Consider the following 25,692-nt stretch of genomic DNA (forward strand, 5'->3'; position numbering starts at 1 on the left):
GGATTTGCCCTCATTCTGATGCACGGACAAGTGAGGCCACAGGACACTGGGGTTATAAGATGCACAAGAGCAGTGCTGGTGAGCAGGACACACAGATACTAAGGCCCACACTGAGCAAGTAAGTGCAAGGGTCTCGGTGGAAAGAAGAAATAAAACATGCAGCAGTCAAGTCCAGGTCATCATTTTTGCCAGAATCTTTGAGAGACGAAGTTTTATCCTCTTCCTCAGGCAAAGTCTGAATCGAAGGTTCCAGCCCCAGAGCCCATCTCCTAACTGTAAAGTAACTGCTCATCATTCCGGGAAAGCAGTTGGCATTTCCCAACTCATGTCACCCACACCCCAGGGATCAGGGTCACTCCCCCAGAGTTAGGCATCCAGTCCTGCTAGATGTCTGTGTGCTGCCTTGGAATGGGATATCCCCACCCTTGCTCCTGCTCCTTTGGAGCCTTGCCCTAATAAAGGCTACTGCAACAGGCCTCCTATGTGCTACACAGTCATTCTTTTTTTTTTTTTTTTTTTTTTGCGCTTGACCAAAATCATATTCACAGAACGCTTGAGAAAATATTCTCGTGCCTTCTGCTCTGTCTAGACACAGAGACATGCAAGGAGGAAAGGAGCTGGCTGGGAGGAATTTGCCTCTGATCTGTTGGTTTCCTAAGTGTCCTGTCTTCATGGACCCACTGCAATGTACACATATGGTCCTGCTAGCCCAAGAAGGGCCACCAGAATGCCTAAACGGAAAGAAGGACACAGCCTGAATAATGCCATAGAGACAGTTTATTTTGGACATAAGCTCTTTAGAAAGCAATCATTCCACCATTTTAGATCTTCATCTTCCAGGGCTCCAATTCCAGGAATAGGAAATAGCCAGGAGTGTTCTGTCACCATGCCAAGCATCGAATTCATGGATTCATGAGAAATCTTCTAGCACTGGTCTCCAGGCATGCTCAGTAAACCTCCAGTCCAGCTTTCCCACGGTCGCCAGAGTCACCCTTCTAAAATACAGATTTTATCATGATGTTAACTATGCATGGGCTTCCCTGGGAGCTCAGCTGGTAAAGAATCTGCCTGCAATGCATGAGACCCCAGTTCAATTCCTGGGTTGGGAAGAGCCACTGGAGAAGGGATAGGCTACCCACTCCAGTATTCTTGGGCTTCCCTGGTGGCTCAGCTGGTAAAGAATCTGCCTGCAGTGTGGGATCCCTGGATTTGATCCCTGGGTTGGAAAATCCCCTGAAGAAGTGAACTGCTACCCCATCTATTATTCTAGCCTGGAGAATTCCATAGACTATTCCATGGGGTCGCAAAGAGTCAGACACGACTGAGCGACTTTCACGTTCACTTAACTGTGCTTAGAAACATCCAGAAGTTTACCAAACCCTTGAGCAGGAACCTCTCTCTCCTCACTGGACTCTGGCATGGATGGCCTCCACCATCCCTCCGAGATCTACAACCTCTTTCTACCACCATCACCTCCCCATCTCCAGTGGAGGACCCATACTCCTTCCACCCTCTCAACTGCCCTGTCTTCCTCCAGCTAATTTCTGCATCCTTTATGCTCCCTCAATGTTCTCCACTCTCAGACAACTTTCCCAATCCTCTCCCTCGAGGCAAAGCCAATGACTTCTCTCTTTGCTCCCACAGATCTAGGCAAGCTGTACCTAAAGCACTCTGCACACTAGGCTGTAATTATTTATCTAGCTATGTCTCTCTCACCCTGTTCTTGTCTTTTTGTTGCAACTCTAGCACCACACCTGCCTGACACAGGAGATACTCTGTCCCATGGGGTTCCCCTTCCCTTCCTTCCTCCTCCAAGGATGACCCATTTCCAGGAAAACTTTAGCCCCTTTGCGGGAGGTGGGGAGAGAAGGAAAGTGGGATGCCCTTGGTTACGAGTAACCTGTGAAAGACTTCCCTGGTGGTTCAGTGGTTAAGAATCCAACTTCCAATGGAGGGGACCAAGGTTTGATCTCTGGTTGGGGAACTAAGATCCCACATGCCCTGGGGAAACTGCGCTGGCATGCTACAAGAGAGAAGCCCAAACACCGCAACAAAAATCCTACATGTGGTAATTGACTCGATGCAGCCAAAATAAATAAATAAATATGTATTTTTAAAATGACCTGTGCATCTAGGGTCAAGGATACATATCTCATCTGAACTCATCAGGGCTCTCCTGGGATAGGGCTCCTCTTCAAGGAGGAGGCCTTAGATGATGCAGCCAGCTGTCTCCAGCCCCTTTCTCTCGGAGTTTTCCAGATTCCCATGTGCAGTGGACATGTGAGCAGCCCTCTGTTCCAGAAAAGTCCACTGGGGTGCTGTTGGCAGCCTTGGCCAGCTCTTGGCTGATTTGTACTCACCTTGAAGACAGGCTTTTTGCAGATGTAGCCACATCCATTGCTGCAGCATTTCATTCCCTTGGGACAGGAATCATCTCCTGAGCACCCATGAAGACAAATCCCCGGAGAATCTTTGGGCACCTCTGGGCAGAATCCAGGTCTCTGCTGTCCTGAAACAAAAAACAGGGTGGTTTTTGTGGAGCCTGGAATGCAGACTAAGACAGGTTTGAGAACTGAGGCTGAGAATCTGAAACCCTCGTCACTGGCAGGACTCCCGCCTCTTCCGTTGCTTCCTTTGTGCTCTGGACTCCTCCTTCAGCCCCCACTGCTCCTCTCTCACTCGTAAGGCCAGAGTCTGTGCCTTCAGAGAGAGTTCTTCTGCCCCCAAAGCTACACAGACTCAGAAGACAAGAAACCTGTACAGTCATAGCCCTCTTTTTCTTGCTTTGTAAGAAGATCTTAGAGAAGTCCCTGCTTACAGAGATTTCTCTCTCCACTCACACACCCTGTGTTTTTCTGCAGGTTGCTATGGAGTCCCACTTTCAGGCACGTGTCTTAACTAGAGAGAACCTTACACTTTACCCACAACTTTTTTTAAAAATTAAATTATTTCTTTTTGATTGAAGGATAATTGCTTTACAGTATCGTGTTGGTTTCTGCCAAAAATCAACATGAGTTAGCAATAGGTATACATATGCCCGCTCTGTCTTGAACCTCCCTACCCGTCCCCACCCCTCTAGATTGTAACAGAGCCTGGTTTGAATTCCCTGAGTCATAGATCGAATCCCCATTGGCTATCTATTTATCTATTTTACCAACAGATGGGTTGGTAATCAAATCCAACCCAATCTGATAAAGAGAATTGGAAACAGGGTAAATGCTCATTTAGATTAAAAGAAATTAGTCTGATCAATGTTGACTCTCCCCTCTGCACTGGGGGCACGGATGCTTCCAGGCCAAACTGTCTCCAAGTCTAACACTGGGCTCTGAGCCTTCTCTGCTGCCAGGGAGGATTCACTTCAGCACCCTTACCTTTGATAGGAGGTCTCTGAGCACAGGCCCCCTCCAGCCCCATGATGATGAAAGCCACCAGAACGAAAATGGTGCCTGTTTTCATGTTGGCCTCTGGTGTGATGTAGGGGCAGATGCCGGCCCCAGTTTATACTCTCAGTGTCATCAGAAAGGAGGGTGGGGCAGGAGGCAGTAAAGCAGGAAGAGTATCAAACAGAAGCTCTCCAGAGAGTGCCCTCAGAAGCTCTAATTTATTGTTCTATTTCACAACTGGTTTTAGACTTGGGAATGGTTTCTTGGATATGCAAATACCAAACTGGAGAGTTTGGGAATACCTTTTAACCCGTCATTTATTAGTCCATCACAACTTGGCCCTGGTTTCCCCGGTGCCTTTGAGGAACTGTGGTTCAAGTGTTGCAGGAAGGGGGACCACTTCCAGGGTCTGAAAGTGAGCTCTTGTCTAATACTTGAAAATGAATTGTCTGAGGAGACACACATGCTGGCAAAGCAAGAGACTTTATGGGCAAGTGATGCCCAGGTGTAGAGCAAGAGGATAAGGGAACCCAGGATCTCTGCTCTGCCACTTGACTCACAGTCCTGGGATCTATGGTGGTGGGGTGAGTTTCCAGATGGTCTGGCCAATCATTCTGACTCCAGCTTCTTCCTGGTGATACAAGATGAATTTCAGTGAGGAGGATTCTGGGAGGTAGGTAGGACTTATGGTGCCTCGGTGTCTTTTCCCGAATTCGCCCTTTTGGTGATGGTGTGTTAGTTCCTTGTTCCTTACCAGGACCTCCTGTCGTAAAACAAGTCATGCAAATGGTTACTATAGTGCATGGCTAGGGTGGGTGATTTCAGCCAACATTTCCCTAATGACTCTTCCCTGAGAGACTTCATACTCAAGATACTTCTTAGGAATTGGGGTGGAGGTTTCTTTCTTCCGTAACTACTTGCAGCTGAGAATGGGTATGCTGCTGCTGCTGCTGCCGCCGCTAAGTCACGTCAGTCGTGTCTGACTTCATGCGACCCCATAGACGGCAGCCTACCATGCGATCCCTGTCCCTGGGATTCTCCAGGCAAGAACACTGGAGTGAGTTGCCATTTCCTTCTCCAATGCAGGAAAGTGAAAAGCGAAAGTGAAGTCACTCAGTCGTTTCTGACTCTTAGCGACCCCATGGACTGCAGCCTACCAGGATCCTCCGCCCATGGGATTTTCCAGGCAAGAGTACTGGAGGGGGGTGCCATTGCTTTCTCTGGAGAATGGGTATAGTCCTGCCTAAAAACTAGCATTCACCCTCATAGTAATAGCAATTTAGCCTGAAACTGTCGGAGATGAAACAGGGGCCAAACAGGAGGGCTAACAGGATAGTCATCACTGGGCCCAGAAAAAGAAGGTAAAATTTGGGGTGAGGACTGCAGGATGTGTGACTTTCTTCTGATTGGTCGCTCTTGAGGTAACAGGTTGGTGCCCCAGGAATCTTGCATTCAGCCTAAAGTTACCATCCCCGACCTGGGTGAGGGCTCAAGTTCAGCAGAAAAGCTCAAAGATATTGTTATGCATATTCCTTGAGTAGGAACCAGGACCTGCCCCCAAGTAAGAACCACCTGACTGCTCCTCCTCTGTTTCTGCATTCCCTCCCTTCCCTGATTAGTAATTGTCTGAATCTGCCCTTTGGAACTCAGAGAAGGTCACTGCTAGTGCTGCTGCTAAGTCGCTTCAATCGTGTCTGACTCTATGAGATCCCATAGACGGCAGCCCACCAGGCTCCCCCGTCCCTGGGATTCTCCAGGCAAGAACACTGGAGTGGGTTGCCATTTCCTTCTCCAATGCATGAAAGTGGAAAGTGAAAGTGAAGTCGCTCAGTCATGTCCGACTCTTCTCGACCCCATGGACTGCAGCCCACCAGGCTCCTCTGTCCATGGGATTTTCCAGGCAAGAGTGCTGGAGTGGGGTGCCAAGGAGGCAGAATAAAGCTTATATCCTACAAACAAGAAATGGGACACAGAAAGGATTTGTACTCCAGAGTCCCAGAGTCCTGCTCAGTTTTAATTCAGAGAACTGAGCAACTATAGTTCTGATAACTTCCTGTCAAAATGGAGCACAGTTCTGCCTCAATTTGGAGAATAGACACTGAATTCAAAATATGTCTGAGTTCCAAGTCCCGGATCTGAGTCTTGTTTAATTAAAGTCTCAGTCCCTTGGTCTGCCATTTTGATGTAACAGACCCAATCAGAAGTAGTTGGAGGAGTAATAACTAGAATTTTAATAGACAAAATAAATCTCCTTCCTTTTCAGAAGACTAAGCCTGAAACCCAGTCTGGACCTGGCACTTTGGGGGCACTTGTAGCCAAGTAACCAGTTATCTAGTTTTATCGAAGTAGGTTTCAACTTTAACGTGATATCAACATATAGATAACAGGTGCTTTTGGTCATCACACATGTCTGTTGTTTTCCTTAATGTACAATCTAAAGCAATTTCCTTTATATAGAAATGTAATTTCTTGCCTGGAGAATCCCAGGGACAGGGGAGCCTGGTGGGCTGCCGTCTGTGGGGTCACACAGAGTCAGATATGACTGAAGCAACTTAGCAGCAGCAGAAATGTAATAGTTACAAGAGGAAAACTTTAAAAAGTAAAGTTGCCAGCTGCCAGCAGACATCATTCTGAGACTGTCTGGTGGCACCCAAGACTGACATAGCTTAGAAAACTCAGCTTCTTAGCAATACAAGAACTTTTCTGAAATCGCACTCATAGTGTCACCTAGAAATTTCCTTGGATGTCTGAGCTATAGCTACTCCATTTTGACTTTCAATTGTAATAGTATCCTTAATAGCCAAAGCAGATGTCACCATTAACAATGTTGGTATTTCTCTAGGTATGAGAAGATGCAAGAAGTCGGACCCATAAAATAGCCTCCTGAAAATGTTTAACTATCTGAAGGCCAATTCTGCTGGCTTTTCCCAGAGCACAGAGGGCCTCATTCCTGATCTCCACACTGAACTCCTTTCAGGGGTGTCGAAGGTCAGAAGCTGCAATGATCATAAGTTAATCTTTGCAGCGGTAGATGGCAAGTGCCAGTTTCCAGCTGGCATGACCCCTTCATGATCATAAATTTGGGGGCCTGCCTTTCGTGACTATTTTCTCCCATGGTGTTGAGAATGCTCATTCCCAGGTCTGGCAAAGATTTCCCTGATAGACCACTCAATGCACTGTTACTATAAACCAGTACCCTAAATTCTCTAGACCACCTGTCTATATTAGCCTCTTATGGTCCAGGAAAATATTATCTCTTGTTCCTTCTTCCCATATCTATTAACACACAATTATAACTACTGATTTTATATGAAACTATTTATTATTTTATCAGAAGCTCAGTCACACATTTGATGATGCAAGAAGCAGCTATTTTGTAAAATGGGTGAAATACAAATGACATAGCTAGCAGTATTATTACAGTCATGAGGAAGAATTAAGCCAAGAACTTCCATTAGGTGTAGTCCATGAAGCAACAGTTAGAACTGGACATGGAACAACAGACTGGTTCCAAATCAGGAAAAGGAGTACATCAAGACTGTATATTGTCACCCTGCTTATTTAACTTATATGCAGAGGACATCACGAAAAATACTGGGTTGGAAGAAGCACAAGCTGGAATCAAGATGGCCGGGAAAAATATCAATAACCTCAGATATGTAGATGACTCCACCCTTATGGCAGAAAGTGAAGAGGAACTAAAAGCCTCTTGATGAAAGTGAAAGAGGAGAGTTAAAAAGTTGGCTTCAAGCTCAACATTTAGAAAACTAAGATCATGGCATCTGGTCCCATCACTTCATGGCAAATAGATGGGGAAACAGTGTCAGACTTTATCTTTTTGGTCTCCAAAATCACGGCAGATGGTGACTGCAGCCATGAAATTAAAAGACACTTACTCCTTGGAAGGAAAGTTATGACCAACCTAGATAGCATATTCAAAAGCAGAGACATTACTCTGCCAACAAAGGTCCATCTAGTCAAGGCTATGGTTTTTCCAGTGGTCATATATGGATGTGAGAGTTGGACTGTGAAGAAAGCTGAGTGCCGAAGAATTGATGCTTTTGGACTGTAGTGTTGGAGAAGACTCTTGAGAGTCCCTTGGACTGCAAGGAGATCCAACCAGTCCATCCTAAAGGAGATCAGTCCTGGATGTTCATTGGAAGGACTGAGGCTGAAGCTGAAACTCCTATACTTTGGCCACCTCATGCGAAGAGTTGACTCATTGGAAAAGACCCTGATGCTGGGAGGGATTGGGGACAGGAGGAGAAGGGGACGACAGAGGATGAGATGGCTGGATGGCATCACCAACTCTATGGACAAGAGTTTGGGTGAACTCCAGGAGTTGGTGATGGACAGGGAGGCCTGGTGTGCTGTGATTCATGGGGTCACAAAGAGTCGGACATGCCTAAGCGACTGAACTGAAATGAACTGAGTGTATCCCAGGTCGTTTGACTTAGACTGTTCTCTACCAATCCATACCTTTCAGGCAAATTGTATTTTGGCATTGTCCATAAGACACACAACCCAGTTTTCTGGTGTTACTACATTGATTATCTTTAATGTGATTTAATTCCTCCCAACATAGAGGAGACTTTACACTTAAATTACACAGCCTGGTGTTCTCTACAAAAACCCATCCCATAATTGTGAGAAATTGTATTCTTTGGCTGAAATTTTGCTTGTTGCTCTGATATAGTTTGAGAAATCAGACAGAAGAAAACTCATATTTATGGCCAGGGTCAGAGCAGACATTATTAATTGGCTAGGTGAAATGATTCCATCTAGTGATATCAGAGTGATCTGAACATGACTATAATTTTTTGAGGTAAATTTCATCAAGGCCAACCAATTAAAGCCTTGGAGTGGAGAAATTCACCAAGGAAACTCAGAAGTACTAGACATAAGTAATTGGGCAGAAACCCAACAATTAGATTGATTTCTAAAACTAGCATGGGATCAGGCCTATGATGGAAAAACATTTGATTCATATACAAGGGTCCAAGAAGTCAAGAAAACCTTATAAATGATCACGCAAGTCAGGCTGAGGATCTTGGGGGAGCTGTCTGCTTCTGAGAGTGTCTTCTTCTCATCCTGGTGTGAGTGGAGTTTCTCCTCTGTTTGCGAGTCACTTTAAAGTAATTTTGAAGTCAGTCTTTCTCTCTATAGGCAAGTCCAGTGCAAGGGCCCTTTGTGAGTGGAAATTAATTCAAGAGTCAATTTCCTTCAGTTTCACTGTGCATGATATAAGAGTGCCTTAGAGACAGATAAGGGTCCTTCCATCCAAGCTGGAGATGGTCCTTTAAATTATGTCTTTTCCAGTATGCATACTTCCCTGGTTGCAAGTCGTGAGGGCATCTGATACAGTTTAGCACTATGGTCTGAAAGCTGTATTTATCCAGAAGTCCTTTCTATAAATCTTCCTGACAAAGAAGCACTTTTTCAAAAGCATCAGAATAAGATCATAACTGTCTATAATGAGAAAAGACTGAAGAAGGCATCTTTAAAATCTGATTACAATGCAATTGGCAAAGTAAATTGATTACTTCTGTGACAAACAACACTTGCAGATAATAACTAGAATTATGACCAATAACATTTTACCAGGACATGTCAGAATTTTTGGAACTTCATATAATTTTTAGAATGTTTATATTAGTAACATTTTCCATACAATATAACCTAAGGCTATTTATTACTCATTTGGTAATGCTTTCCATGTAACTTAACATATCAAATGAACCTAATTAATTTAATAAATCTCTTTGGGATGTTTCGGTGGCCTGTCAAAGCATCCCAAAGTTAGCTAGAAGTCAAGAGGACTTCGTTAGAATTTGATTCAGGAAGTTTTGTTAAAAATATCCCAAGTTTAGAACACTGTCAGATAGAATCATAACCACTGTGAAACTGTGGTTATTCACTTAGCCAGCGCTGGTGGGTATGTAAGTTAGCTTGCTGATATGTTACAGTGAGCATAAACTGAGGCTCAAGGTCTGCTGCTGCTGCTGCTGCTGCTAAGTCGCTTCAGTCGTGTCCGACTCTGTGCGACCCCATAGATGGCAGCCCACCAGGCTCCCCCGTCCCTGGGATTCTCCAGGCAAGAACACTGGAGTGGGTTGCCATTTCCTTCTCTAATGCAGGAAAGTGAAAAGTGAAAGTGAAGTCACTCAGTCGTATCCGACTCTTCCCGACCCCATGGACTGCAGCCTACCAGGCTCCTCCGTCCATGGGATTTTCCAGGCAAGAGTACTGGAGTAGGGTGCCATCCCTTTCTCCGGAGGCTCAAGGTCTAGTGGAAGTCAACTCTGCCATCTTGGCCCTAGTTGGTTCTACCAGTATCATCATATCCTGTGGATGTCCTTTTAAACATTGTGCCCTGCCCCCTTCTCTCCTGTTTCATTCCCCCCTCAGAAACTTTACTCCCGTACTCTTACGGGAAGCAGAAGGGCATCAACACTGCCTGTGAAGGAGTGAAAATCTCTGGGTGCCTGATCTAGGGGCCCCAGGGGTAGGACAGCTGCGTGTTTTAATCTGTATGGGCTGGAGTTCTCATGTAGCCATCATCTTGATGTGGAACTGTCGGAAGTGCTTCCATAACCTTTCTATGAATCTCTTAATGAGGAAGTGCTTTTCGAAACAGCATCAGAGTACGAACGTGAATGTGAATGTGTTAGTTGCTCAGTCGTGCCCAACTCTTTGCGAGTCCATGGACTTGAGCCCATCAGGCTCCTCCATCCATGGAATTCTCCAGGCAAGAACACTGGAGTGGGTTGCCATTCCCTTCTCCAGGCGATCTTTCCAACCCAGGGATCCAACCTGAGTCTCCCGCATTGCAGGCAGATTCTTTACCATCTGAGTCACCAGGGAAGCCCACAAAAGTGTCTATAAAGGATGAAAGACTTAAAAGTCATGGTTAAACACCTGATTACAGTGTAATCAATAAAGAAACTTGGTTATAGTAACCAGAATTATGAATGATTATATTTAACTTAACCTATTGGCGCAATGGGGAGACACAAGAGATGTGGGTTCAATCCCTGGGTCCAGAAAATCCCTGGAGTAGGAAATGGAAACCCACTCCAGTATTCTTGCCTGGGAAATCCCATGGTCAGAGGAGCCCGACAGGCTAGAGTTCATGGGGTTGCAAAGAGTCAAACACAACTGAGCTCAAGCAAGCACAAGCACAAGAACCAAGTAATCCTCATTGAATACTCCTCTTTACAACTTGTTGTTTTTCAGCTGCTAAGCTGTGTCTGACTCTGTGACCCCATGGACCACAGCACACCAGGCTTCCCTCTCCTTCACTACCTCCCGGAGTTTGCTCAGACTCATGTCCGTTGAGTCAGTGATCTCATCCAATCATCTCATCCTCTGTCACCCTTTCTCCTCATGCCCTCAACCTTTCCCACCATCAGGGTCTTCTCCAATGTGTTGGCCCTTTGCATCAGCATCAGCATCAGTCCTTCCAATGAATATTCAGGGTTGATTTCCTTTAGGATTGGCTGGTTTGATTTCCTTGCTGTCCAAGGTACTCTCAGGAGCCTTCTCCAGCACCACAACTTGAAAGCATTAATTCTTCAGTGCTGAGCCTTCTTTATGGTCCAACTCTCACATCTGTACTTGACTACTGAAAAAAATCATAGTTTAGACTATGATTAGTTCTATACTTGGTATCATTGATCAGTTCATGAACATTCAAGATCTGAAAGGGAAAATGAATTTTAAAGTGTAACTCACAAAATTTTTGTGTACCTGCCTCTGGGTGCTACCACTCCATCCCCAAGACCATTCCTAGCCTTTGTCAGTAAAGTGATGTCTCTGCTTTTTAATATGCTGTCTAGGTTTGTCATAGCTTTTCTTCCAAGGAATAAGTGTCTTTTAATTTCATGGCTGCAGTCACTGTCTGCAGTGATTGTGGAGCCCAAGAAAATAAAATTTGTTACTGCTTCCATTTCTTCCCCTTCTATTTGCCATAAGATTGCCGGGAAAAAGATCAATAACCTCAGATATGCAGATGACACCACCCTTATGGCAGAAAGTGAAGAGGAACTCATCACTTCATGGGAAATAGATGGGGAAACAGTGGAAACAGTGTCAGGCTTTATTTTGGGCGGCTCCAAAATCACTGCAGATGATGATTGCAGCCATGAAATTAAAAGACTTTTGCTCCTTGGAAGGAACGTTATGACCAACCTAGATAGCATATTCAAAAGCAGAGATATCACTTTGCCAACAAAGGTCTGTCTAGTCAAGGCTATGGTTTTTCCAGTGGTCATGCATGGATGTGAGAGTTGGACTGTGAAAAAAGCTGAGCACCGAAGAATTGATGCTTTTGAACTGTGGTGTTGGAGAAGACTCTTGAGAGTCCCTTGGACTGCAAGGAGATCCAACCAGTCCATTCTGAAGGAGATCAGTCCTGGTTGTTCATTGGAAGGACTGATGCTGAGGCTGAAACTCCAGTACTTTGGCCACCTCATGCGAAGAGTTGACTCATTGGAAAAGAGTCTGATGCTGGGAGGGATTGGGGACAGGAGGAGAAGGGGACGACAGAGGATGAGATGGCTGGATGGCATCACCGACTCTATGGACATGAGTTTGAGTGAACTCCGGAAGTTGTGATGGACAGGAGGCCTGGCGTGCTGTGACTCATGGGGTCGCAAAGAGTCGGACACGACTGAGCGACTGAACTGAACTGAACTGAACTGAATGAGACTGGATGCCATGATCTTAATTTTTTTTAATATTGTGTTTCAAGCCAGCTTTTTCACTCTCCTCTTTGATTCTCATCAAGAGGTTCTTTAGTTCCTCTTCACTTTCTGCCTTTAGAGTGATTTTTCCTGGCAATACTGGTTCCTGCTTGTGATACATCCAGTCCAGTATGCAAGATACTTCAGAGGCCTTCTAAATTATCCCAAATTTACTTGGAAATCAAAAGAACTTTCATTGAAATTTGGAATTTGGGACACTTGTCAAAAAGTTTTCAAAGCACATGGTCAAATAAGATCTTTAGTCACTGTGAGACAATACTTATTCCTTATTGAAAGTAACAAGAGATTGCAAAAGCAAAGCAAATCATTTAGAGGCAAATAAACACAATATCTGTTGTCAAAAGCAGTATTTCTAGAATACTTTGGAGGGAGAAACCAAATCCAGTCTTGTTCTAGCCCATTCCTAACAAAATCCATTTACCCAGCTAAATTCAATCAATCTTAGAAAACCCTGATCATACACAACTCTTTTTAGTACTTTCTCATTCCTCAATCTACTAGGACTTGTTCCCTCAGGGTCAGAAAGCGTTTGATCAAGCTTGCTTTTACTACCTGTATATGCAGAAAAAACTAGTTTTGAAACCAGTTTTTAAGAGTTTTATCTAAACTAACTTTATCTTATGTCAAAACAAAATTGGTGACCACACAATATTACCCCATGTCACAAGGTAAAATGGCCATCACAAATCACAACACAGAACTCAAAGTATAAAATACACACAGATCCGGCTGTCCTCATCAAACATTTCCTAAAATGAGAGATTGCAGTCTCTCAGGAAACCTCCTTCAGAGACACGAACTTCAGATCCAAGTATGAACAGAGTATATGGAAATATCTCAGGTCTTCAAGATTTCAAAGGGAGGAAATGAGGTCACATTGAAAGAAGAGGGGGGTGGTGGAAGAACTAAGGGGGTGCCCTTACAGACACCTGTTGGTCACTTGCAGGTGCCCAGGTGTTATGAGACTTTCCCCTGGGCTTCCAGGAAGGGAGGATGGGAACCCAACCCTACCAGAAACTAGAGGCCAGATACCAGACCTGAACCAGAGTCAGAGTTCTCTGCCCACCAGAGGTGATCAGGTGTCAACCCTCAGATCAGGCGGAGGCCCTTCAACCAGACCCCTGTGTCCAGGACCAGGACAGAAGAAAAAATAGGAGGATAGGAGGGATTGAAACGAGGAAGAGAGAGGGAAGGGGAAAGAGGTCAATACAATCTCCTGTCCCTTCCCTGGTCAAGGCACCCTGGCCAGTCATCCACATCAGGAGGAGATCAGGGACAAAATGGCCCCAGTTGTGGCCCCTGGGTCTGGTCCACCAGTGGGTGAGCTGGTCTCCGAGTACCCCAAGTGGTCAGGATGTCAGTTTTAGTGAAGAAGAGATCCCACCAGAGTCGCCATTTGTTGCAGGAAGGGAAACCTCTTCCAGGGTCTGAGAGTGGGCTCTTATTTAACATTCAGAAACAAATTATCTGAGGAGGCACAAATGCTGACAAAGCAAGTCTTTATTGGAAAAGGACACCCAGATACAGAGCCAAAGGGCAAGAGAACCCAGGGAACTGGCTCCCAATCTCAGATTTTATGGTAATGGGGTTAGTTTCTGGGTTGTCTCTGGCTAATCATTCTGACTCAGAGTCCTTCCTGGTGGTGCGTGCCTCGAACAGCCAAGATGGATTCCAGTGAAAAGGATTCTGGGAGGTTAGCAGGACATTTGGACTGGCATGTCATCTCTCCTTTTGACCTTTCCTAAATTCTTCCAGTTAGTGGTAGCTTATAATTCTGAGTTCCTTACCAGTACCTCCTGTTGTTAAGATAACTCATGCAAGGGACTACTGTTTTGCCTGGCCAAGTCGGCCAAGTCCTCTAACACTGCCATGGGAAATTCCACATCAGTGCTCCATCATGGGTTTGAAGTGTTTACAAGGAATGACATTCTTTGAATTTCGCTTTATTCCTTTGTGACATGGGGATGCCCATGGAAGCAGCTCCACAGGCTTGTGAGCCTTCAGTGAGATGATTCATATAAAGTACAAGCACAGGACCTGCCAGACAATTTCATGCTTAATAAAGGTCAAGTATTGCCATTATTATTGTACAGAGTCTCTCTTTAATAATCTTGCAGCATCTGTTCTTGCAATGCCTATTCAGCAAGACATTACAGGCCTTAATTATGCTTTGCTTCATATTGGAAACTCAAAGTACTACAATAACAAGCTGATTCTATTGTGTTATACAATATCTCTAGTTAAATTCCTTTTCTGTGCTGAGTATTCACTGCCTCATATTCCCAACTGAGATACATCCCAAGGGGAGGATGGGACTAGAAGCTTCAACTAGTCCATTAAAAACTTAAGAGGGGAGAGAGAAATTAGGAGGTTAAGATTAACGGATGCAGACTACTGTATATAAAACAGATAAACAGCAAAGACCTACTGTATAGCACAGGGAACTCTATTCCATGCCTTGTAACACCTGTATTAGTCACTTAGTCATGTTTCGTATCTGAGTTTAAGATTTCACTTCCTCAGTCATCCCACTACCTGTCTGGAATCACCTTCTTCTCACCCCCGCCTTACCAGAAAAGCCATATCTTCAAGTCTCATTCAAGAATAGATTAGTAGGAGATAAGAATCTGCCTGCCAATGCAGGGGACGAAGGTTCAATCCCTGGTCCAGGAAGGTTCTGCCTGCCACAGAGCAACTGAGCCCATGAACCACAACTACTGAAGCCCGTGTGCTTACAGCCTATGTTCTGCAACAAGAGAAGCCACCGCAGTGAGAAGCCCACATACCACAACAAAGAACAGACCCAAACCTCAACCTGGATCAGCCATGGGTACACATACATCCCCTCCCTTTGAACCTCCCTCCCATCTCCCGCTCCATCCCGCCTCTCTAGGTGGATACAGAGCCCCTGCTTGAGTTTCCTGAGCCATATAGAAAATTCCCACTGGCTATTTATTTTACATAAGGTAATGTAAGTTTCCATGTTATTCTCTCCATGCGTCTCACCCTCTCCTCCCCTCTCCCCATGTCCATAAGCCCCACAGTCACGGCTACAGAATACAGCATCCTGGGGTCCGGCCAGCCATCTTGGGTTTGGATTAGGGCTTCCCCTTTGCTGTGCTGCATGGGGCCATTGATCTCCACCCCAGACTGAGTTCCCTCCCTGGGAACCCTGGTCCCTCCTTCAGACCCAGGAGTCATTGCTGGGGGCTTGTACCCTTTGAACATGCTGAGATTCCCAGATGCTAATGTGAGCTCTCTGCCTGGGACGGACAGGCTGAGTCCTCCTTTCTTGGCTGGCTTAGTCTTTCTCTGCTCTTGGGTAGCAGGCTTCCCCACAGGAGGTCCTAAGGTGCTTGTCTGAGCTCTGACCACCAAGGATTAAGTTGCTTTCTCTTCATTCCCACGGTCATTCAGCTTTTACCTGCATATGCCTCTCTCAAAGATTTTGTAATTGGGATGGGGAAGTGGGCGGGCTCCTTCCACAGGCCCCTGAGGGGGCTTTTGTGTCTTTCTCCTGTAGTTCTGTGCAGGCGCAGGAGGGCCTAGAGGAGCCATCCCACACTGAAGGTTAGGAAGTGCAGTGGGAGGAGATACCCCTCATCCAAGGTAAGGAGCAGCGGCTGTGCTTTGCTGGAGTCCGTGAAGAGATACCCCACGCCCAAGGTAAGAGAAACCCAAGTAAGATGGTAGGTGTTGCAAGAGAGCATCAGAGGGCAGACACACTGAAACCATACTCACAGAAAACTAGTCAATCTAATCACACTAGGACCACAGCCTTGTCTAACTCAATGAAACTAAGCCATGCCCATGGGGCAACCCAAGATGGGTGGGTCATGGTGGAGAGGTCTGATAGAATGTGGTCCACTGGAGAAGGGAATGGCAAACCACTTCAGTATTCTTGCCTTGAGAACCCCATGAACAGTATGAAAAGGCAAAATGATAGGATACTGAAAGAGGTACTCCCCAGATCAGTAGGTGCCCAATATGCTACTGGAGATCAGTGGAGAAATAACTCCAGAAAGAATGAAGGGATGGAGCCAAAGCAAAAACAACACCCAGTTGTGGATGTGACTGGTGATAGAAGCAAGATCCGATGCTGAAAAGAGCAATATTGCATAGGAACCTGGAATGTCAGGTCTGTGAATCAAGGCAAATTGGAAGTGGTCAAACAAGAGATGGCAAGAGTGAACGTCGACATTCTAGGAATCAGCAAACTAAAATGGACTGGAATAGGTGAATTTAACTCAGATGACCATTATATCTACTACTGCGGGCAGGAATCCCTCAGAAGAAATGGAATAGCCATCATGGTCAACAAAAGAGTCTGAAATGCAGTACTTGGATGCAGTCTCAAAATGACAGAATGATCTCTGTTCGTCTCCAAGGCAAACCATTCAATATCACAGTAATCCAAGTCTATACCCCAACCAGTAACGCTGAAGAAGCTGAAGTTGAACAGTTCTACGAAGACCTACAAGACCTTTTAGAACTAACACCCAAAAAAGATATCCTTTTCACTATAGGGGACTGGAATGCAAAAGTAGGAAGTCAAGAAACACCTGGAATAACAGGCAAATTTGGCCTTGGAATGCGGAATGAAGCAGGGAAAAGACTAATAGAGTTTTGCCAAGAAAATGCACTGGTCACAGCAAACACCCTCTTCCAACAACACAAGAGAAGACTCTACACATGGACATCACCAGATGGTTAACACCAAAATCAGGTTGATTATATTCTCTGCAGCAAAAGATGGAGAAGCTCTATGCTGCTAAGCTACTAAGTGGCTTCAGTCGTGTCCGACTCTGTGTGACCCCATAGACAGCAGCCCACCAGGCTCCCCCATCCCTGGGATTCTCCAGGCAAGAATGTTGGAGTGGGTTGCCATTTCCTTCTCCAATGCATGAAAGTGAAAAGTGAAAGTGAAGTCGCTCAGTCCTGTCCGACCCTCAGTGACCCCATGGACTGCAGCCTTCCAGGCTCCTCCATCCATGGGACTTTCCAGGCAAGACATCACCAGATGGTCAACACCAAAATCAGATTGATTATATTCTCTGCAGCAAAAGATGGAGAAGATCTATACAGTCAACAAAAACAAGACCAGGAGCTGACTGTGGCTCAGATCATGAACTCCTTATTACCAAATTCAGACTGAAATTGAAGAAAACAGGGAAAACCACTAGACCATTCAGGTATGACCTAAATCAAATCCCTTATGATTATGTAGTGGAAGTGAGAAATAGATTTAAGGGACTAGATCTGATCGATAGAGTGCCTGATGAACTATGGAATGAGGTTCATGACATTGTACAGGAGACAGGGATCAAGAAAATCCCCATGGAAAAGAAATGCAAAAAAGCAAAATGGCTGTCTGGGGAAGCCTTACGAATAGCTGTGAAAGGAAGTGAAGTGAAAAGCAAAGGAGAAAAGGAAAGATATAAGCATCTGAATGCAGAATTCCAAAGAATAGCAAGAAGATAAAAGAAAGCCTTCTTCAGCGATCAATGCAAAGAAATAGAGGAAAACAACAGAATGGGAAAGACGAGATCTCTTCAAGAAAATTAGAGATACCAAGGGAACATTTCATGCAAAGATGGGCTCAATAAAGGACAGAAATGGTATGGACCTAAGAGAAGCAGAAGATATTAAGAAGAGGTGGCAAGAATACACAGAAGAACTGTACAAAAAAGATCTTCATGACCCAGATAATCACGATGGTGTGATCACTCACCTAGAGCCAGACATCCTGGAATGTGAAGTCAAGTGGGCCTTAAAGCATCACTATGAACAAAGCTAGTGGAGGTGATGGAATTCCAGTTGAGCTCGTTCAAATCCTGAAAGATGATGCTGTGAAAGTGCTGCACTCAATATGCCAGCAAATTTGGAAAACTCAGCAGTGGCCACAGGACTGGAAAAGGTCAGTTTTCATTCCAATCCCAAAGAAAGGCAATGCCAAAGAATGCTCAAACTACTGCACAATTGCACTCATCTCACATGCTAGTAAAGTAATGCTCAAAATTCTCCAAGCCAGGCTCCAGCAATATGCGAACCGTGAACTCCCAGATGTTCAATCTGGTTTTAGAAAAGGCAGAGGAACCAGAGATCAAATTGCTAGCATCCGCTGGATCATGGAAAAAGCAAGAGAGTTCCAGAAAAAGATCTATTTCTGCTTTATTGACTATGCCAAAGCCTTTGACTGTGTGGAGCGCAATAAACTGTGGAAAATTCTGAAAGAGATGGGAAAATCAGACCACCTGATCTGCCTCTTGAGAAATCTGTATGCAGGTCAGGAAGCAACAGTTAGAACTGGACATGGAACAATAGACTGGTTCCAAATAGGAAAAGGCTGTATCAAGGCTGTATATTGTCACCCTGCTTATTTAACTTATATGCAGAGTACATCATGAGAAACGCCTGACTGGAAGAAGCACAAGCTGGAGTCAAGATTGCCGGGAGAAATATCAATAACCTCAGATATGCAGATGACACCACCCTTATGGCAGAAAGTGAAGAGGAACTAAAAAGCCTCTTGATGAAAGTGAAAGAGGAGAGTGAAAAAGTTGGCTTAAAGCTCAACATTCAGAAAACGAAGATCATGGCATCTGGTCCCATCACTTCATGGGAAATAGAAGGGGAAACAGTGGAAACAGTGTCAGTCTTTATTTTTTGGGGCTCCAAAATCACTGCAGATGGTGATTGCATCCATGAAATTAAAAGATGCTTACTCCTTGGAAGGAAAGTTATGAGCAACCTAGATAGCATATCCAAAAGCAGAGACATTACTTTGCCGACTAAGGTCCGTCTAGTCAAGGCTATGGTTTTTCCTGTGGTCATGCATGGGTGTGAAAGTTGGACTGTGAAGAAGGCTGAGCACTGAAGAATTGATGCGTTTGAGCTGTGGTGTTGGAGAAGACTGTTGAGAGTCCCTTGGACTGCAAGGTGATCCAACCAGTCCATTCTGAAAGAGATCAACCCTGGGATTTCTTTGGAAGGAATGATGCTAAAGCTGAAACTCCAGTACTTTGGCCACCTCATGCAAAGAGCTGACTCATTGGAAAAGAGTCTGATGCTGGGAGGGATTGGGGGCAGGAGGAGAAGGGGACGACAGAGGATGAGATGGCTGGATGGCATCACTGACTCAATGGGCGTGAGAGTGAGTGAACTCTGGGAGTTGGTGATGGACAGGGAGGACTGGCGTGCTGCAATTCACGGGGTCGCAAAGAGTCAGACACGACTGAGCAACTGAAATGAACTGAACTGAACTCTGCTCATGTAGGTCACCCACACAGCCTTCTCTCCAGGAACTTCTTGGTATGGAGCAAGGTAGCCTCAGAGACCACCAATCATCAAGATAGACCATGTCTCTCAACGGCTCCAGCCAGCTTTTGATCTCGCAACATCCATCCCCTTAGATGACTGATTTCACTACCATTATGATTCCACCCTCATGCCTAGCAGGGGCTCCAAAGCACACATTTACCATCCTGTGTAGCTGGACCTGCTAGAGACCCCAGATGGGCCCTGACAATGCCTAGCTTCAAAATTTCAGCTCTCACTGTGAAATTCTAAGTTACATGGAGAAAATTCTTTTCTTTGACCGTGGCTCCTAAAGGCACCGGGGAAACCAGAGCCAAGTTGTGATGAAGCAATGAAAGAAAGGCTAAAAAATGTTCCCAAACTCTCCGGTTTGGTATTTGCATATCCAAGAAACCATTTCCTAGTCTGGGAAAACAGTTGTGAAATAGAACAAAGAAACTAGAATATACTGGGACAGTCCCTTGAGAGCTTACATTTTAATACTCTTCTTGTTCTACTGCCACTCACCTCACCCTCCTTTCTGGTGACACTGTGAGTATAAATTATAGCTGGGCTCTGCCCCTGCACCACACCAGAGGCCAACATGAAGACAGGCACCATCTTTGTTCTGCTGGCTTTCATCGTCATGGGGCTGGAGGTCGCCTGGGCTCAGGGATCTCTTGTCAAAGGTGAGGGTGCTGAGGGGACCCTAACTGACAGCAGAGAAGGCTCAGAGCCCAGTGTTAGACCTGAGGGTGGTTTTGCCTGGAAGCAACCAGGTCCCCTCACAGAGTGGGGAGTTGGCATTGATTAGATGCATTTTCTTTGATCTAAATAAGCACTCATCCTGTGTGTCCCATTCTCCCTATCAGACTGGGTTGGGTCTGATCAGAAATTGGGGGTAAAGGGTAAGTTTTCTCTCTAGTTAGGACCTGTGCCTTGTGTATGGGACTCCAGAGGAAGTCAGGGGACAAACGGAATGTGTGAGACAGGGGATGGTGATCTCTGTAAGCAGAGGATTTTCTAGAATCTTCTATTAAGGTGGGAAGAAGAGAGTTGTGACTGTGCAGGTTTCTTATCTTCTGAGACCGTGCAGCCTTCAGAGAAAGGAGAGCATTCTCCTAAGGCCCAGACTGTGGGCTTCATGAGAGAGGAGCAGTGGAGGCTCGGGGAGGAGTCCAGAGCACAAAGGAAGCAAGGGAAGAGGCAGCAGTCCTGCCTGTGATGGAGGCATCAGGCCTCCAGCGTCCGTCCTCAGGCCTGTCTCAGCGACTGCGCCACACGCCAAACACCATCCTGTGTTTCAGGACGACAGAGACCTGGATTCTGCCCAGAGGTGCCCAAAGGTACTATGGGAATTTGTGTTGAACTGTGCTCAGGAGATGATTCCTGTCCTGAGGGAATGAAATGCTGCAGCAATGGGTGTGGTCACGTCTGCAAAACTGCTGTCTTCAGAGTGAGTACAAGTCGGTCAAGAGCTGGCCAAGGGGTGCACACAACTCTCCAGTGGACTTTGCTCACATGTCCACCGCACAGGAGAGTCTGGAAAACTCCCAGAGAAAGGGGCTCGAAACACGGCAGACGGACAGCTGGCCACACTACCTGAGGCCTCGTCCTAAAAGAGGAGCCCTCTCCCAGGACAACGCTGATGGGTTCAGTTGAGACAAGTATCCATGATACAGATTCACAGGTCATTCTTAACCAAGGTTTTCTCACTTTATTTCTCCTTCCTCACCAAAGGGATTTAACTCTTCCTGGAAAATGGAACAGCCCGGGAGGAGGAAGGAAGGGAAAGGGAATCCCTAGGGATTGAGTATCTCCTGTGTCAGGCATGCATTGTGCAGAAATTGAAACAAAAAGACAGATACCACTGGATAAATGAGACAGACATAGATAAACAATCTAAATGTAGGGTGACCAGTGCTTTGCACAGATTTCTTGTACAATCTGTGGGAGAAAGAGAAGGGTTATGGGCTTTGCCTAGAGGGAGATAGATTGGAAAGGTTGTCAGAGAGTAGAGAACATTGAGCGAGCGAATACAGGGTGCAGAAAGTTAGCAGGAGGAAGGCAGGGCAGTTGAGAGGGTGGGAGGAGTATGGATCTTCCATTGGAGACGGGGAAGTGGTGGTAGTAGGAAAGCGTTGCAGCATCTCAGGGGGATGGTGGAGGGTCATCCATGCCAGAGTCCAGTGAGGAGAGACAGCTTCCTGCTGAAGGGTTTGGTAAACTGCTGGGTGTTTCTAAGCCCAGTTAATGTCATGATCAAATTTGTATTTTTAGAAGGTTGGCTCTGGTGGCCGTGGGAAAGCTGGACTGGACAGTTATTGAGCATGCCTGAAGAACAGCACCTGAAGATTTCTTATGAATCCACGAATTCGATGCTTGGCATAACAAGACTTCCATATCCATTGCTTGCTCTTTCTTTTGCCTGGAATTGTAGCCCTGGGGGATAAAGATCTAAAATGGTGCAGGGGCTGCTTTCTAAAAAAACTTGTGTTCAAAATAAACTAAATCTGTGGCATAGTTTGGGCTATGTCTGTCTTTCCATTTAGGCATTCTGGTGGATCTTCTTTGGCTAGAAGGACCATGTGTGTACTCTGCAGTGGGCCCATGAATATAAGGCACTCAGAAAACCAACAGACCAGACTCAAGTTCCTCTAGCTAGCTCCTTTCCTCCTTCCACATCTCTGTCTCTAGACAGGGCAGAAGGCTCAAGAATATTTTCTCAAGCGTCCTGTGAAGATGATTTTGTCAAACAACAAAATGAATGAGTATGTAGCACCTAGTAGGCTGATTGCAACAGCTTGTATTAGGGCAAGACTCCAGAGGAATAGGAGCGGGAGCAAGGGTGGGGATACCCCATTCTAAGGCAGCACACCGACATCTAGCAGGATGCCTAACTCCGGGAGAGTCATCCTGTTCCCTGGGATGTGGGTGACATGAATTGGGAAGTGCCAGCTGCTATCTGAAAGTGATTTGAAGTTAGGATACAGTTAGGAGATAAACTCTGAGGATGTAACCTTCCATTCAGGCTTCCCTGAGACGTAAAATAAATCTTAGTCTCCCAAAGATTCTAACAAAAATGATGGACGGGACTGACTTTATCTCTCCCAAGAATTGAGTTCTCTGTTCACTTCTTTCCATCAAGATTCCTCCAGTTAGCCTGATGAGTGTGAAATGTGGTCTTCTGTGTCTGTGTCTCCCTGTCATCAACACTGCTCTTGTATGTCTCATAAGCCCAATGTCATGTGGCCTCACCTGTCTGTGCAGAGGACGAAAGCATATTAGCACTGAAATCTTCTGTCACTGTCTGGTCATCCTCATCCCAAACCCTTCCCTTTGGTCATTTATGGGGGTTCATGAGCATACCTCTAAAAAGTTTCCAATCAATTTCACCATTTACCTGCCATTCTGATTGTCAAAGTATGACCTTCCCTGGCAAAGATACTGGAGGATGGCCTCCTACAACTTCCACTTATGTTTCTCCCCTTCAGGTAGTGCAGATATCCCTAGAAAGTTGTTTGTGCTTTTTAGTAAACTTCTCCTTTTTCTCACCTTAGATATAAACTGCCTTTATATCTAAGGGAAAACTCTATTTCTCCCTATAGAAATTGATAAGGCCCAGATAATACAAGACTCACATTCCAGATTTGAAACTCAGCAATATTTCCAATTCAGTGTCAATTCTCCAAATTGGGGAAAAACTCTGCCCCATTTTAGCAGAAGGTGGCCAGAGCCATCTCCTCCCAGTACTCTGAACTGAAACTGAGCAGAACTCTTTGAGGGTCCAGAGTACAAGTCTTTTCTGTGTCCCCTGTTGTTTGCTGGGTATACACTTCATTCAGCCTCCCTGACCTTCTCTGAGTTCTCTGAGTTCCATCGGGCAACTGCAAATACTCGCTAATCAGGGAAGGGAAGGGAAAAACAGGGAAGGAGCAGTCAAGGGTGGTATAGTCTTGAGGTAGGGTCCCAATTCCCTCTCAAGTAGCACCCATAACAATATCTGTGAGTTCTGCAGGAACTAAGGCCTTCAACCAGAAAGAGGATAACTTCAGGCTGAGTGCAAGATTCCTAGAGCACCACCCTGTTACCTCACCACCAGCCAATCAGAAGAAAGCTATACCCCTTGCAGTCCTCACCCCAAATTCTGCCTTCTGTTCTTGAGTCCGACTAAAATCATCCTTTTAGGCCTCCTATTTGGCACCCTGTCTATTTCGACTGCTTACCAGGTTTGTATCTGACAAGGTCCAAAAATTTCAGGCCAAATCATTGTTACTACAAGGATGAATGCTGGTTTGGGACCCAGAATACCTCGTTTTGAATCAGGGGGAGAGAGACTTCTACCCTGCTAGGCAGGTCTAAGCCCACTCTCAGCAGGAAGTAGTTTTAGAAAAAGAGACCTCTGCCTTAATTCCCAGAAAGAATCTGGAGTATGAGGTCTCTCAGCAGAAGTTGTTAGGAGAAATACTGACTGAAACTGTCCACCCTGGCCAGGAAAGATAGTAACCACTGCCACGAGTTATCTTACAACAAGAGAGCCTGGTAAGGAACTCAGGATTAACAAGCTGCCACCAACATGAAGATTTCGGAAAAGGTCAGAAGGAGGGAGGAGATGCCTGTCCAAATATCCTGTCGGCCTCCCCAAATCCTCCTCACTGGAATCCATCTTGGCTGAGCAATGCCTCCACTATCAGGAAGGACCCTGAGTTGGAATGATTAGCCAGAGACAATCTGGAAACTAACCCCATTACCATAAAACTCGAGACTGCGAGTCACATGGCAGAGCAGTTCTCTGGTTTCCTTTACCCTGCGGTTCTCCACCTGGGTGCCCCTTTCCAGTGAAGTCTCTGGCTTTGTCGGCACATGTCTCCTCAATTCATTTCCAAGTGTTGGACAGGAGTCCACTCTCAGGCCCCGGAAGGGATCCCCTTTTCTGCAATGGTGAAGTCCTGAAAAATCCCCAAGATGCTTTTCATGCACCTGGAAATGAGGAGCAATTTATTTATTTATTTATTTATTTTAATGAGGAGCAATTTAACTGTCTGGGTAAAACCTTATTTCTTCGTGAAAAACAAAACAAGATGATGCCCTTATAAAAAGTGGACTTCTGGGACTGGAGTGACAATCACATACGTGGGGATCCAGTAAATTCTCATGACATATTATCATTTGAAGGCATCAGGTGTCTGCAGCAGCCAAGGCATAAATGAACAATTAAGTGAGAAGCCTGAGTGGAGACCTTGGGAATTCCTAGATGCTCTGTAATTGAGCAGGATCTTAGGGAGCCATCCTGGTACAGAACCTTCCCCCCGTCCTCTGCTTTAGCTCTTGTGAATTGGATACAAATTAGTGACTAAACAACAATGGAGTACCCAGATAATAGTACCTGATGTACCTTCCTTGAGTTGTTTTACACAAGCTAAAATCATCCCCAAAGGGAATAGGTCGATTACTTAATGACCATGAGCACAGAGTCCCCAGGCCTACAGGAACCTTGGGATTGACAGTGTTAAACCCTGTGACACCCTCACCATCAACCAGTCAGAGAAATGTGCATGAGTCAATCACATACCCTGGGACTCTCCTCACCTTGCCTTTTAAAAGGCTTTGCTGAAACCCATCAAGAAGTTCAAGTTTTTTGAGCACTAGCGCTGCAGTCCATGGGGTTGCTAGGAGTTGGACACGACTGAGCGACTTCACTTTCACTTTTCACTTTCATGCATGGGAGAAGGAAATGGCAACCCACTCCAGTGTTCTTGCCTGGAGAATCCCAGGGATGGGGGAGCCTGGTGGGCTGCTGTCTATGGGGTTGCACAGAGTCTGGCATAACTGAAGTGACTTAGCAGTAGCAGTGTCCCAGAATTCTTTGTGTGGCATCTTACAGCAAACACTACACATTCCTTCACAACAATCCAGGCCACATTCGAGGGAGAAGACTCAAATTTTGGTTTGGTAACACTCAGTCTACAGAACCCACCCATCAATACTTGCAGCCATCAAAGTTTTATTCCTAATTTTCTTTTTCAGAATGGCATATGAGATGCCTGTATGTTCAGACTCCTAAATTTGCTGAAACTCAATTATTCCTGGAATTTCATATTCCACAGAGTCATTTGCCATCCCTGACAAATCTTTTAAACATCCAACTGCTGCTCAGCCCCCTAGTCCCAGATCTTGTTCATGTTGCATCTTTGTCATCTTTGTCCTGTTTTATGAAGAGCCCAGAATGAACATTAAGACACAGTGTT

The 25,692-nt window shown here is 45.4% G+C and overlaps 2 protein-coding genes across 4 annotated transcripts in view; one reads left to right on the forward strand and one right to left on the reverse strand.

Annotated features, from left to right (window-relative positions):
• Window positions 1-759: 759 nt before the first annotated feature.
• LOC101110524 (WAP four-disulfide core domain protein 18-like) overlaps window positions 760-25,692 on the reverse strand; it is a 33,643-nt gene continuing 8,710 nt past the window's right edge. Inside the window, exons 2-4 of one of the 3 annotated variants that reach the window (XR_006061087.2) lie at window positions 3,944-4,146; window positions 2,361-2,509; window positions 760-995 (exon numbers count right to left, since the gene is read on the reverse strand). Coding sequence is in view for 1 of the 3 variants with exons in the window: in XM_004013192.6 (XP_004013241.2) it covers window positions 948-995; window positions 2,361-2,509; window positions 3,372-3,456 (282 nt within the window). In the remaining 2 variants the exon portion in view is untranslated. Of the gene's footprint in view, window positions 996-2,360; window positions 2,510-3,371; window positions 3,662-3,943; window positions 4,147-25,692 lie in introns of those variants that run through there. The other 2 variants (XR_006061086.2, XM_004013192.6) reach the window with 2 other exon arrangements.
• Window positions 20,031-21,967, forward strand: LOC114116989 (WAP four-disulfide core domain protein 18-like). Its single transcript, XM_027975490.2, has 3 exons — window positions 20,031-20,133; window positions 20,752-20,900; window positions 21,725-21,967. The coding sequence occupies exons 1-3, from the start codon at window positions 20,049-20,051 to the stop codon at window positions 21,770-21,772; spliced, it is 282 nt and encodes a 93-aa protein (XP_027831291.2). The 5' UTR covers window positions 20,031-20,048; the 3' UTR covers window positions 21,773-21,967.

This window comes from Ovis aries, chromosome 11 (assembly GCF_016772045.2).
Source record: "Ovis aries strain OAR_USU_Benz2616 breed Rambouillet chromosome 11, ARS-UI_Ramb_v3.0, whole genome shotgun sequence".
Classification (NCBI taxonomy): domain Eukaryota; kingdom Metazoa; phylum Chordata; class Mammalia; order Artiodactyla; family Bovidae; genus Ovis; species Ovis aries.

Coding starts and splice junctions, on each gene's coding strand:
- LOC114116989 (XM_027975490.2), top strand. CDS start 20,049: ATGAAGACAGGCACCATCTTTGTTCTGCTGGCTTTCATCGTCATGGGG. Junction 20,134..20,751: donor TCAGGGATCTCTTGTCAAAG/GTGAGGGTGCTG, acceptor CCTGTGTTTCAG/GACGACAGAGACCTGGATTC. Junction 20,901..21,724: donor GCAAAACTGCTGTCTTCAGA/GTGAGTACAAGT, acceptor TTGTATTTTTAG/AAGGTTGGCTCTGGTGGCCG.